Source organism: Phoxinus phoxinus (genome assembly GCF_949152265.1).
Source record: "Phoxinus phoxinus genome assembly, chromosome: 24".
In the NCBI taxonomy this organism is placed as follows: Eukaryota; Metazoa; Chordata; class Actinopteri; order Cypriniformes; family Leuciscidae; genus Phoxinus; species Phoxinus phoxinus.
Genome location: NC_136899.1, coordinates 27462757 through 27477155, shown reverse-complemented (window position 1 = coordinate 27477155; position 14399 = coordinate 27462757). Strand labels below are relative to the sequence as shown.

Sequence of the window (14399 nt, the reverse complement as noted above, 5' to 3'; positions counted from 1 at the left end):
CAGTCAAGTAACCCCTAATGTTCTGGTTGTCTATAAATCTGTGTTGTGTGTGTTTTTTCTCAGCTGCATTCAGATGTGGATAAGGGTGATGGGAATGTCAGGTACGTGTTGACAGGGGAGGGAGCGTCTTCAGTCTTCACTATCAATGAGCATACAGGAGACATCCATGCTACCAAACGCCTGGACCGAGAGGAACAGGGTTATTACACGCTGCGTGCTCAAGCGGTCGACCGCGACACTAGCCGTCCGCTAGAGGATGAGTCTCAGTTCATCGTGAAGGTCCCAGGACTGCTCTTCAGACAAAATATCCTGACGATGTACCTGCGGCTCATTTAATTATAGCCTCTTATCGTAGGTCCGCACCGATTCTTTATAATAAAATAAACAATAAAATATTAGTAATTTTCTCACACACAGAAGACAAGGATTCATCAACCGGGCTCGTATGAATTCCTGTTGTGTTTGTTTGGATGGTTTTTGAAGTGTCAGCTTTGAGAGTCCTGTACACATTATATGGACTCACAGAGATTGTTCTTTCATCTGTGAAATATGTTTTTTTTTTCACAGAAAGTCATATACATCTTGGACGGCATGAGGGTGAGTAAATTATGAGAGAATATGCATTTTTGGGTAGAATATCTATTTAAGCTTGGGATATGGACCTGCCCAAAAAAAAACTAAACTCTTGCACTCTGTTTTCAATTCGTTGAGTCTTGGCTCATTATGTCAGAAAGCTTGCCAATCCCTGACATAAAATATAACACACATCAAACAAGTCATATGCTCCAAAAATTAAGCATAAAAGTAGGCCATACGTTTTTTTTTGACGAAAAGTCCAACATTTCTTCAAATATTGAATGTCAATTATTCAGATATATTTATAAGATAAATGTAAAGTTACCTGTCCTGGGCTCCACAGAGAAGTAAGGGTGTCCATGTATGATGCTGTACACAACTCTGGCGCTGTTGCCGTAAGTGGGGTCGTCAGCATCCGTCGCTGTCACCTGAACCACCGTCGTGCCTGTGCAGAACACACACAACACAACACGCTAGTGAGCATCAGGAAACAATGTAGCTGAAGGGAACAGGATATGATGGGAGTTACCATGGCAATGCTGTGTCTTACGGTGGCCCAGTAGTGCATAACACAATGGAATTTAAAAAGCAAATAATCACAACAACGTAAACAAGCCACAACAGAATTTAAAAAGAAAACATCAGTTCACAACACAATGAAATCAAGTCAGAAGAACACAACGAAATCAAGTCACAACACAATGGAAACTAGCCACAACACAACGGAAACAAGCCACAACACAATGGAAACAAGCCACAACACAACGGAAACAAGCCACAACACAACGGAAACAAGCCACAACACAACGGAAACAAGCCACAACACAATGGAAACTAGCCACAACACAACGGAAACAAGCCACAACACAATGGAAACAAGCCACAACACAACGGAAACAAGCCACAACACAACGGAAACAAGCCACAACACAATGGAAACTAGCCACAACACAATGGAAACAAGCCACAACACAATGGAAACAAGCCACAACACAACGGAAACAAGCCACAACACAACGGAAACAAGCCACAAAACACAAGAGAAACTAGCCACAACACAACGGAAACAAGCCACAACACAATGGAAACAAGCCACAACACAACGGAAACAAGTCACAACACAACGGAAACAAGCAACAACACAACGGAAACAAGCCACAACACAACGGAAACAAGCCACAAAACACAAGAGAAACTAGCCACAACACAACGGAAACAAGCCACAACACAATGGAAACAAGCCACAACACAACGGAAACAAGTCACAACACAACGGAAACAAGCAACAACACAACGGAAACAAGCCACAACACAACGGAAACAAGCCACAACACAACGGAAACAAGCCACAAAACACAAGAGAAACAAGCCACAACACAACGGAAACAAGTCACAACACAACGGAAACAAGCCACAACACAACGGAAACAAGCCACAACACAATGGAAACTAGCCACAACACAACGGAAACAAGCCACAACACAATGGAAACAAGCCACAACACAACGGAAACAAGCCACAACACAACGGAAACAAGCCACAACACAATGGAAACAAGCCACAACACAACGGAAACAAGCCACAACACAACGGAAACAAGCCACAAAACACAAGAGAAACAAGCCACAACACAACGGAAACAAGCCACAAAACAACGGAAACAAGCCACAAAACACAAGAGAAACAAGCCACAACACAACGGAAACAAGCAACAACACAATGGAAACAAGCCACAACACAACGGAAACAAGCCACAACACAACGTAAACAAGCTACAACACAACGGAAACAAGCCACAACACAACGGAAACAAGCCACAACACAACGGAAACAAGCCACAAAACACAAGAGAAACAAGCCACAACACAACGGAAACAAGCCACAAAACACAAGAGAAACAAGCCACAACACAACGGAAACAAGCCACAAAACACAAGAGAAACAAGCCACAACACAACGGAAACAAGTCACAACACAACGGAAACAAGTCACAACACAACGGAAACAAGCCACAAAACACAAGAGAAACAAGATGTATTCACAAAATAAATGGGCAGCAGTTTCTTTAAAAAGACCATAAAATGAGCAAGTTTAATCAATATCAAGATATTTACAGATAGATTAATTAAACGTGTCGTTCAAATCTTTTAAGTTGTTGCACTTGTGATAACGCGTCGTAGGTCACATGATAACGTCAACATGGCAGATGTCCGGTTCGCATTCATACTTAACGAGATTTGGCTATAAAGTACCTACTCTTTTAACGCTCGTTAAGTAAGTACTTATTGAAATTAAGTACCTACTCATTGAGTATGCGGTTTCGAACGCAGCCAGCCTGTCACTCCAACATAACCTGGAAGTTGAATCTCTGAGTCCCGTTCTGCCAGGGTCCTCAGGCAAGGAGCATCAAGCTTCAGAATCCTTCAGGATATTTCCTGGGATCTGATCCTCTGGCAGCTTCTGCCTCCATGTTTCCTTTCAGTGACTGTGTGTTTCTCTCTTGCACTCGCTCTCATCTGTCATGTTCTTGCGCTTCGGAAAGCTCTTGGTTATTTTCATTGGCAGATTTCAAGATTTGACACATATTCAGTGGCTCACTGCACCTTGGGAGTAAAAGCACACAATTCTGTGCCTTAAACTATTGAGAAAACGGGCAAAAGCTTTTGTAAAAATCTCATTCTGTAAATCAGTTTCTTTAGTTGGTGTCTGGTTAGTTTTCAGACATTCTTCAACACACTGCAGAGAAATACAGCTATGATGGAGATTATTAGCATGTCCTGCCTCGTGTTACTTCAAGAAACAGCACAATTCACCTTTCCTTGCTCTAACATGATGTTTTCAATTTAGGAACAAAAGCTTAGACATTTTTTTTATTAAACTAGCAATGGCAGATATTGAATCTGTGAAGTAGTTTCCACACACACACACACAAGAAGGTTTTTTTGTACAGTCCTTGTTTGTCAAATAAATGCAGTCTTTGAGAACAGAAGAGACTTGCTTTAAAAACATTTTAAATAATCATACCGATCCCAAGCTGTTGAACGGTAGTTCTTGGCTATTTTTAAATGTATTTTTTATACGCGTCCTTCCAAGAATGTAATCATAAGCTTTTGAAGATGAGCAAAGATTAGTAAAATGAACGTACCGAGAGGAGACATTTCGGGCACTCCTGAGGCGTACGGCCCGTCCAGGAACTTGGGCTCGTTGTCATTGATGTCCTGGACCTTCACGATGAACTGAGACTCATCCTCTAGCGGACGGCTAGTGTCGCGGTCGACCGCTTGAGCACGCAGCGTGTAATAACCCTGTTCCTCTCGGTCCAGGCGTTTGGTAGCATGGATGTCTCCTGTATGCTCATCGATAGTGAAGACTGAAGACGCTCCCTCCCCTGTCAACACGTACCTGACATTTCCATCACCCTTATCCACATCTGAATGCAGCTGAGAAAAAACACACACAACACAGATTTATAGACAACCAGAACATTAGGGGTTACTTGACTGTAAAAAGCAGATGAGATGCTGCGCTGCTTAGCACACTGGGAACGTCTTTAATCGTGACCCGCTGTGAATATAGTGTGTTAACACGTCAATGGAATCGACCGGAAGTAATATAGCTATAATTAAATGAGCCGCAGGTACATCGTCAGGATATTTTGTCTGAAGAGCAGTCCTGGGACATCATTAGCACGGCAATGCAGTGCAGCATCTCGTTCCGCTTTTTCAGGGAACAGGGTTACAGTCAAGTAACCCGGAACGTTCCCTTTCAAAAGCTACAATCGGTGCTGTGCTGCTTAGCGCATTGGGAACGAGAATGCCCACGCCGCTGTGCTTGAAGGTGTCTGGACTCCTTACGGTTGTGTAGGTGTGCTCACAAGAACGCAGGAAAGCCCTAGACATTAGCTTGTGATGTCGACTCAAGGACGTGAGAGCCTGGAGTGGCATGAACATCCAAACTATAAAAACTTATGAATGCGTGCGGAGAGGACCAGCCTGCCGCATCACAAACAAACTGCAAGGGGGCACCTCTTGCCAAGGCAGCAGAGGAGGCGACCCCTCTGGTGGAGTGAGCCCTTAGACCCGTTGGCGAAGCTTGGCCGCGCGCCTCATAGGCAAGAGCAATAGCATCCCTGACCCAATGTGACATGGTCTGTTTGGTGGCGGCAGGACCCCTGTTGCTGCCCCCATAACAAACAAACAGTTGCTATGACTTACACCACTGGCTGGTGCGGTGGACATAGGTCTGAAGAGCACGGACTGGACACAGTCTGTGAGATCTCTCCTGCTCCGGCGTTGTGAATGGCGGAGGGCAGAAGGCCTCAAGAGTGACCGGATGTACAGCCGAGAAAGGTACGGGTAATCAGGATGAGGATGCAAAATCACTTTCACCATTCCTGGGGCAAAGTCTAAAGCAGGATTGTGATATTGACAGAGCCTGCATGTCCCTGATTCTTTTTAGAGAGGTTATAGCCATAAGAAAAAACATCTTTAGGGTCAGATGTTTGTCAGACGCTGACTCTGGAAGGTTCAAAGGGGGTCTCAACCAGACCCTCGAGGACTATAGCTAAGTCCCATGAAGGGATCTTGGTTCTTACGGGAGGCCTCAGTCGCCTGGCCCCACAAATGAAGCGAACGAGCAGAGGATGTCTCCCGAGTGTCACCCCGTCAACCAAGGCGTGGCAAGCTGAAAGAGCGACCACATAAACCTTGAGAGTGGCGGGGCATGTGCCTGTTGATAATTTTTCCTGAAGGAAGTCCAGAACTAAAACAATCTGGCAGTTGACCGGATCTGCATTATGTACGACACACCACCTTTCAAAAACACCCCATTTGTTGGCATAACTCTTTCTAGTGGAGGAGGCCCTAGTACATAGAATGGTCTCAATAACGGCAGGAGAAAGCCCAGTCCCCCTCAGTTGGTACCCATCAGGGGCCAAACATGAAGGTTCCACAGGTCGGGCCTGGGATGGAATATCGTGCCGTCCGCCTGGGACAGAAAGTCCCTCCTCTTCGGAATCGCTCATGGCAAGCTGTCGAGGAGACATATTATCTCCAAGAACCATACTCTTTTTGGCTAATGCGACGCTATCAGTAAGAGGCAAGACCCTTGCTGGCGAACTCCCAGGAGCAGAGCCACTGGAGGAAACGCATACAGGCGCATTTTGGGCCATGTGTGCGCTATCGCATCCAGACCCAGGGGGACTGGGTGTCTCAAGTTCAAGTTCAAGTATGCTTTATTGTCAGTTCTTCCAAATGATCAGTACATCCATACAGACAATTGAAACTGTGTTAGTCTCAGACCCATCGTGCATACAGATACATTCTGTTTACATTCATCCGAACATCAACAACAGCAACAGGAACGATGCACTAAATGAACTGTACCAGCACATCAGTGAGCAGCAGACAGCCCCCCTGATGCTTTTCTCATCATAGCTGGGGATTTCAACCATTTAGATTTAAAGAGTGTGTTTCCAAAAATACACCAACACATTAACCCCCCCCCCCCACACACACACACACACACCCCCCGCCAGTCCAGATCCACACCCCCAGGTCCTTCCACTCCCCCTCCCACTAATGTACGATGATGATGACATGCACCAGTCACTTGTGCAGCATGGGTCTGCTCACTACCTCATTCAGCATAGAACTGACATCATTCTACCACCTCATCAATCAGTTTAAATAAAATTACTGCTCTTTGAGCCCTTTGGCACTTTAATTTGGCACTTTGGCAGACGGAATAAGCTTTCTTTGCACTAAATCTTTTTATCTGTTTCTTTCACTTCACTGGTTTGCACTCTACCTGCCATGTGCCTTGCCCTGCTTCTTGTATTACTTATTGTATAGTTGTATTTTATATTTTATATATGATCTAGATTTTTAGGCTCTACTATTAGTGTTATCTGGGTTGCGTCCAATCTTAGATCTTCGAGGCTTCGAAAGCCAGGGGATTTCATCCAAGGGCCAATCCTCAAAGGCAAATAAAAGTGACGCACCGAGGGCTTGGGAACCAGGAAGTATCTGCTGTAATAGCCGTGCTCCCTCTCTGGAAGAGGAACATGTTCTTTGGCCTCTTTGCTCAGAAGAGTTTGTAGCTCTTGTGACAGTACATACAACCGCCCTGGTCTCACGGAAGTGGTAACCACGCTGTTGAAACACGGAGGATGATGAATAAATTGGATTCTGTATCCTATTTGTACTGTGCTTAATACCCAAGCAGAAACGCCTGGCAGAAGTTTCCACACTGCCAGACTTTCTGATAGTAGTATCAACTTTAATGCTTCCTTTTGAGGGGATGTTAGATGTTCCGTGTCCTGGATGAAAGCAGGAAGCAACGGAAAATCTAACATTTCGCTAGAAACCGCTGCCCCTCCGAAGCACCAGAGGTGGCGGGATGGAGAGGTTTCGTGGGGGTAACGAGGTGGGGCGGTCAGATATAATACGCGCCCTGTTCCGCGGAGGCCTACCCCCACCAGACTGGGCGCCAGACCATCAGGACTTCTTCTTTCTGTTGATGATTGTCCTGAGGTCTGGATTGGGAGGTTGCAGAGCTTGATGACCCTGTCTCCAATTTTTACTAGGGGGAGCGCGGCTCGCCACGCTCTGCTTTTTCACCTCCCTAGGTCTTAAAGGACCGGGGAGAGGTTGGGTGGTCGATGGCCCCTCCCCTTGAGTGCGGCGAGGAAGGAACTGAACAAAAGCCTCCTCATGTTTTTTAACCTCCCTGAACCTGGTGACCACTGTGATGACCGAGTCGCTAAACAGGCCAGAGGGAGAAACCGGGGAGTCCAGAAGAAAGACACGGTCCTTATCTTTTATCCCTGAGAGGTTGAGCCACAGATGCCTCTCCGTGCTTACTGAAGCAGACATAGAACGGCCCGTGCCATGTTTAGTGGCACGGAGAGAAAGGTCTGTGGCTTGGCGCAGTTAAGAAAACGCTTCCTCATCTATCGTAGTGCCTGCACTCAAGTCCTTCAAGAGGTCAGCCTGGTACGCCTGCAACAGCCATTATGTGCAGCGCAGCACCAGCCTGACCTGCAGCTTGGTAAGCTTTACCCACGAGAGCCGATGTTGTTCTGCACGGCTTCGTGGGGATAGGTCTCTTTAGCGAAGATGCAGACCCAGGCGAGAGATGGCTCGCAAGCGTCTCTTCAACCTGCGGCATCTCCGCATACCCCCACGCCTTCGAACCCACGATAGTCAAAAAGATCGACGTCAAGGGAACAAAAACACGAGAGGTATATGGTTTTCTCCATGACTTAGCTCATCATGGAGGTCCTCGAAGAAGAGGAGAGACTGATGTTGTGGTCCCTGCCACCGGACAGAAACCTATCCTCAAGCTTACTGCGTTTGGGGATCTCTTGTTCGCGAGGCCAGTCAAGCTGTACCACCTCGAGTAGTTCCTCGATGGATTTATCGTCGTGCGAGGAACTCTCAGAGGTTGGCTGCTCGAAGTCCGTAGACCCAAGAGATTCATCATCGTCCCCAGCATGAGCCGAAGAAGCACCGGGGTGCGCTTCGGGATCACGCGAGGGAACTTGTGGATCTGGTGAGTGAGCAAGCGAAAGGGACAGACCCGTCTCTTGCTCGTCAGCCAAATCCATTGGGGAGCCTCACGATGTTAATGCGGGTTCGGACTGAAAGTAGCCAAGACGAGCACGAAGCATTTTAGCTGTGAACAGTTCACAATGCTCGCACTCTCCTGACTCCAATGCAGTGATCGCATAATCCTCCCCCAAACACACAAAGCAGTAAGCGTGTGTATCCAGTTCTGACATAGGACGAGAACATGGAGCGACACAGCGCTCACTCTGTTGACTCATTTCTCTTTCTCTTTTTTACTTTTTCTAAACTCTTTTTAGATCGTTGAGAGATGAGAAAGAGAAAATCTGCACACTGTCAGTGATAAACTAAATAATTCCTAACAAAGATCTGTAGTAGATAGAGAGATAAATGCTTGCACACCAAACACAGAGAGGTCTCTGAAGACAAAAGACCTGACGATGCACCTGCGGCTCATCTATTTATAGCCTCGCGTCGCCGTCACACACCGAGGCTATATTACTTCCGGTCGATTCCATCGACGTGTTTACACACTAAATTTACAGCGGGTCACAATTAAAGACGTTCCCAGTGCGCTAAGCAGCGCAGCATCGATTTTAGCTTTTGAAAGGGAACACACACTACAGCTGTTTAATGCTCTGACATTTAGATGTGAATCACAATGTGGATTACAGCTTTTAAACAAAACAGTACAATAAATTACAATGAAGTTATAATAAACCTAAATTACTATTTCAGCACAACTTTTAAACTTTGAATTTCACTTTTGGAGTTTTCTTTGCATGTCCACACCTAAGAACGGCAGTCTAGCAATTTTGTTCTTTTTTTTCCATGTGCAAAAATAAAAAAAAATCAGCAATTTTCCAAAAATCCACATTAAATCTAAATTGTCTGACTTTTTATTGGGCGGAGCGGAGGAAATGACTTTAATTTGGAAAGTTGTCCAGCATGAGAACATTACATGTAATGAATATATTTTTATTTGCTACTGTCACCTAATGAACTTTGACTTGCTTAATTCAGGTTTGAAACGACAATTAAAAATTAGTAATATTATTGATTTAACTGCACTGGTGAGAACAAAATGTAAAAAGAATTGAGCTGGATCTTTACAACATTGACTTTTAACATTTTAAATGAAAACAACACTGAGCTAAATTGAGCTGAATAATGACACTATTTTCTTATGTAAAGCTGCTTTACAGCTGAAATAGAATATTTCTTAGGGGTGGGAAAAAAAATCGATATTGCAATATATTGTTGTGCTCTCTGTCGCAATAAATAATCGATACACTAACGCCCAATATCGATATTTGATTACAACACAAAATTATTAATTTACCCGTTGTCTGTGTCACTGAAACTACCCAATATCTACCATTCTGTTTGCGGGGGGCGCTGTTCGAGTAAATAGGGGTAAAGTGGCGCAAACAGCGGCCGGTGAAGAACACAGTACACGTTCCTACTATAGTGCATGTTCGGACCGTTTATATACTGTCTATGGTTCGGACACTCGGGAGGTCGTGAGATATTGCACACATTACGAGTCAGTTAAACTGATAATCGCGTCAAAGCAGCTGGTACACGGCACGACTGTCCTGCACAAATTTTATCCCGAGCCGGCGGCAATCACGTGAGCATTCGCGCTAAACACAGAGACCGGAACTTTCAATGTTGCAGGCAATAGCTTCAGATAGAAAAATGACAGAATGTGTGTGCAAATGATTTGTTGAAAAGCAGAGAACAGTATCCATTGCGTTCAACATAAAAAAACAAGAGAGAGAGACAGAGAGAGTGTGTGTGTGTATGCGCACGCTGTATGCTGCCACTGAGGTATAACCCCATATGGATATCGTCAAGGCAGTGAGTTATTATGCAAATGCATATTTCTTTGTACAATGTTGGAAATGTTGGCATTAATAAATGCATAAAATTTCCTTATTTCCTTATTCCTTCTTTTTCTTTTCAGTCACATATATCGTGATATATCGTTGATGAAATTTCTTCCAATATATTGAATATCGTAGATATCGCGAATCGTGATATTATCATATCGTGGACCACATATCGCCACAGAATTGAATCGTGAGGTATCTGTATCGTCCCACCCCTATAACTGATTAATTTGACAACATTATCACTTATTTTCCTGCTTTGAAACTATTTATATTGTATAAAGCACTTAATAAATAAATGTGACCTCCTCCCAAACAACTACAGCGGCCACTAAAGTTCTGCTAATCCAGGCCTCGGTAGCTCATCCAGAACTCTCACCTCATTCTGAGAGGTGTTTTTCCCTTCTGTTTCCACATTTCATCCTGATCCATCACGAGCAGACTCTAGCACAAGGCCGCCTCATGTTCCACACACCCTACATACCTTTCAAATTCTCTTTAGATATTTGCAGATCATAGCTTGAGGATTCCTCTGCAATCGGTCTCTCCTCTTTGGTTTCCGTGTATTTTCCATCCTCCTGTCTCAGCAACCAGCACAGATCCCAAAGCACATGCCTCATCTTCAGCACCTACAGTCCAAGATAATACTCTCACTTCCACAGCATTGGCTCCATTTCCTTCTCACGCAGCAGCCCTGGACCCTAACGCTAACCCTGGATGCTAACGTTAACGCTAACCCTGGACCCTTGCGCTGGAACCTCCACCAGTCTTCATACAGCATCGCTCTCTAATCCAATCAGCTGCTGACATTGCTCTTCCTTCTCTGCTCACATCAGTACCCACTGATAAATTATGATAATGCTGCTACAAATATGGACATCTAACCATAAATCTCTCCATTCACCAAAAAGGCTCCATCCCCATTATCAAGCATTTTTTTGTTGTTGTTGCAGAATTCAGCATAGCATTTGGTAAAATCATATAAAGGTGCAATAGGTGATCTGGGAAATGCAAAATTTAGCCTGCTAGCATTGAAAGCATTCGGCTGCAAATAGCCGTCCAAAGCAACGTCTCCTCCAAAACACATGAATGCACACACACCAGAAGCGAGACGAGCAGAGACAACGGTATTGTCATGTGTCATTCACCGGTGAGAAACTTATAGTACAGTGAGTAACAATACTACAGTAACTGTTTGCCTGCCATTCTCGCTCTGTCTGCACAGCGTATGTGAACGCACGGGTGACGTCTGATGTCTGCGTGAACAGACCTGAAGACAAGTGTGAAACGACTTTAATAACTTCGGCTGCATTACACAACGGTGCAGCTTCCTCCACATATGCAACTTTACACGGAATGAAAATGCCACTGGTACCCCTTCCAAAACAAGAAGATAAAAGAAGACCAGGTCTATCATGTTTTCTGTTTCTTCTAGTCCTGGGGGAAGGCAATGTCATTTTCCATCAGTCAGTAAACAGTCAAATATCTGCATTGTTTGGGTCCATAAAATAATGCATTATATGATTTCTACAAGCATCCTTTCCATATCCATATTAAAGCTAAAAAAAATCAGAAGGAAGAGTAATGTTTATGCTTAGAAATGCATCTAACCCTATAAAATAAAATGTGGTCTAGCTGAGACAAGAAACAAGGTCATTTATAAATATTTCAAAACCACTACAAAGATGAATTCCTACTATGAATGTTTTCTGACGCGACCTGACTGTCCTGAGAGAAATCTAGTGAAGATCTGAGTTTCATTACATTACTTATTGTAATGTCCAACATGCTCAATGTAATTTACCAATTCAAGCAGGTGCACTGACTTTTGGGAGTTAAAAAACTCAATCAGATTGGAGCTTTAGCCATTTTTGGGTGTGATATACATCAGATGGTCAGTAAACGGTGCATGGCCATTTCCATGGGTCTGAGTGAAAGCTCTTATTTGTTGTGTGCTAAACCCAATTGAAGGTAAGTGATGGTAAGGCAGGTTAGCAGCTTTGGGAGCATCAGTCAGCTCGGCACAGTCAACCATGTGTATCATACATTGACAGTAGCTCTGAAGCATCTAGAGACGGGCCTTTTACAAATGCAAATGTGAAAATATCTTCAGACAGCTTTGCTGAGGATAAGACAAGCTTCAGCGCTCAAAGACCAATCAGCTTACATCAAAGTCACAGCTGATTCTTACATTTCTGATTATAGATGTTCTGGAGCGCGGGAAGACTTCACATTTGTGTCCAATCACACTATCACCGAGAAAACACTATAAGTGGAAGTCAGGTATAGACAAATGCTAAATGTGTGATGTAAAAAAAGAGCCATTCATATAGCCAATGCTTACATTAAATTAAAACAGCAGATGTGGAAGTGATTTAATTCTTAAAGTAATACTTTGACATCAGCAGAAAGTGTCAAACAGTCTGAACTACAGATACATAATGATCTGCACATTTAAACATCAAATAGTACTGGAACATGGATTTATACTGAACTAAATAATGTTTGATAAAAGCAAACATTGAAACCTCAAGTGTAAACAAGCTATTTGTATTTAATTAATAAAGCAGCAATTAAAACAGCAGACGTGGAAGCGGATTTAGGAGCCGCTACCAAGAACACATTTGCCCCTCGATTTCAGCGTAGTCCCAAAGAGTTGTGATTGGATGATAGGCTCGAAACCATTAGAATGAATTAAAAATGAGAAGTAGTATTTCACACTCAATTCTAAAACCAAGATGGCGTCTGATGCAAACCTCCGTTACCTGCAATAATCCTGAGCAACGTCAGATCGTTGCAACAAAAGCTAGAAGAATTCTAGAAGCTAGAGCCAGCTTTGAGTATCGGGATACTGGTACTCGCTGAAACTGGGCTTCGACTGAAGATGCCAAGCTCGCTGAAAGAGGAACCAGGCTTTTCTCTAATTCAGGCAGATAGATCGGTCAACTCGGGGAAGAGCAGAGGCAGTGGCATCTGCGTGTTTGTAAATGACCGATGGTGTAGCCATACAACAGTCAAATCCACAGTATTTAGTAAGTCAGAATAATGGTATGCATATTTGGTGTGCTGTCTGAGGAGAGGCTCCGAGCTCTGTGTTTGGCCCGAACCCAGAGCTTTCCCCACGATAGGAACCAGTCAAGAGTGAGGAGTCGGGGTAAAGGAGGGATGCTGAAAATGGTTATTATTATTATTATTATTATTTTGATTAGGACAGTGCATGTTAATGAACAAAACATGTAAAACATGCATGTAAACATGCCGGATTATAGCCGAGGGCTAATTTCCATCCGTAGTCCCACGGGCTAGAATCACACAGCTCACAAAAAGGCTCACAAAGACATTGCAGAATAAAATTTACATCTACAGTCAATTTATAATTTAGCTAAATCCTATATACAATATTCACACAAGACTATATTCAACTTTACAACACTCATCCATATACACATTAAAAAATAGAACAATTCAAGAGAAAAAAAAAAAAAAAAAAAAAAAAAAAAGATAAAACATACTAATGTGTGCAACTTTGATTTGCCCATAGCCATTTCTTCAATTGGACCTTAAAAGAGCTATATGTAGTACATTCTCTTAGTGTTAGAGGAAGAATATTCCACAGGTTCCCACCCCGGACAGACAGGACCGTCTGACCGAAGGTGGTGCGCCTGTGAGATATTATCACGTCTCCTCTGGTAGAGGCTCGCGTGGTCCTCAGAGAACTGTCTTTAAATTTAATATTTAACATTAAATTTAAAGGCTGGTTGAGGTCTTTAGGTGAGTCGACCGTGTGTATATATATATATAGGCTTCTTCTCATGCTGATAGGATAGATGTGGTATTTGATGTGGTAATAAATAGCATTTTTTTTGTAATCAACTCAGAAAAATATTTTTCTCCTTGCTGCTTTCACAGAATTTTGATACTTTGATAAGATTATTTCATTAAACAGCATTCTTCCATCGACATTCCTGATATCATCATTTAACCAAGGGACTGACTTGGGTTTAGCATGTTTGTTCCTCGGAGGAAAAAAGCATTTAAGATCTTTACACAAGTGGAGTTAAAAGCCTTAAGATAAAGAGAAGTCTTAAAAAGATTGTAGTAAATGGACTGCCATTATATAGCGCTTTCACAGACCCAATGGCCACCAAAGCGCTTTACATGTAAGCTGTCCCAATGTGAAGGCTGCATCCTCCGAAGGCCGTATTCAAAGGCTGATTGCGTCAGCAAATGACCTGGACAGCAAATGACCGGCCTCCAAACTTTTTATATTTAAATTTGGGAATGACCAGAGAGGTGTGTTCAGAGGAGTGGAGAGTTCTGGGTGGATGATAGACCGTTACTAAATCGGCGAGGTAGACCG

At 43.5% G+C, this 14399-nt stretch overlaps 1 protein-coding gene across 1 annotated transcript in view; it reads right to left on the bottom strand.

The window, feature by feature from the left end:
- The window catches only part of LOC306993031 (cadherin-7), a gene marked incomplete at its 5' end in the record, with an annotated part of 137218 nt that overhangs the window by 113203 nt on the left and 9616 nt on the right, over positions 1 to 14399 (bottom strand). Inside the window, 2 exons of the mRNA XM_079602462.1 lie at positions 902 to 1021; positions 3722 to 4016. Coding sequence (XP_079458588.1) covers positions 902 to 1021; positions 3722 to 4016 — 415 coding nt within the window. The remainder of the gene's footprint in view (positions 1 to 901; positions 1022 to 3721; positions 4017 to 14399) is intronic.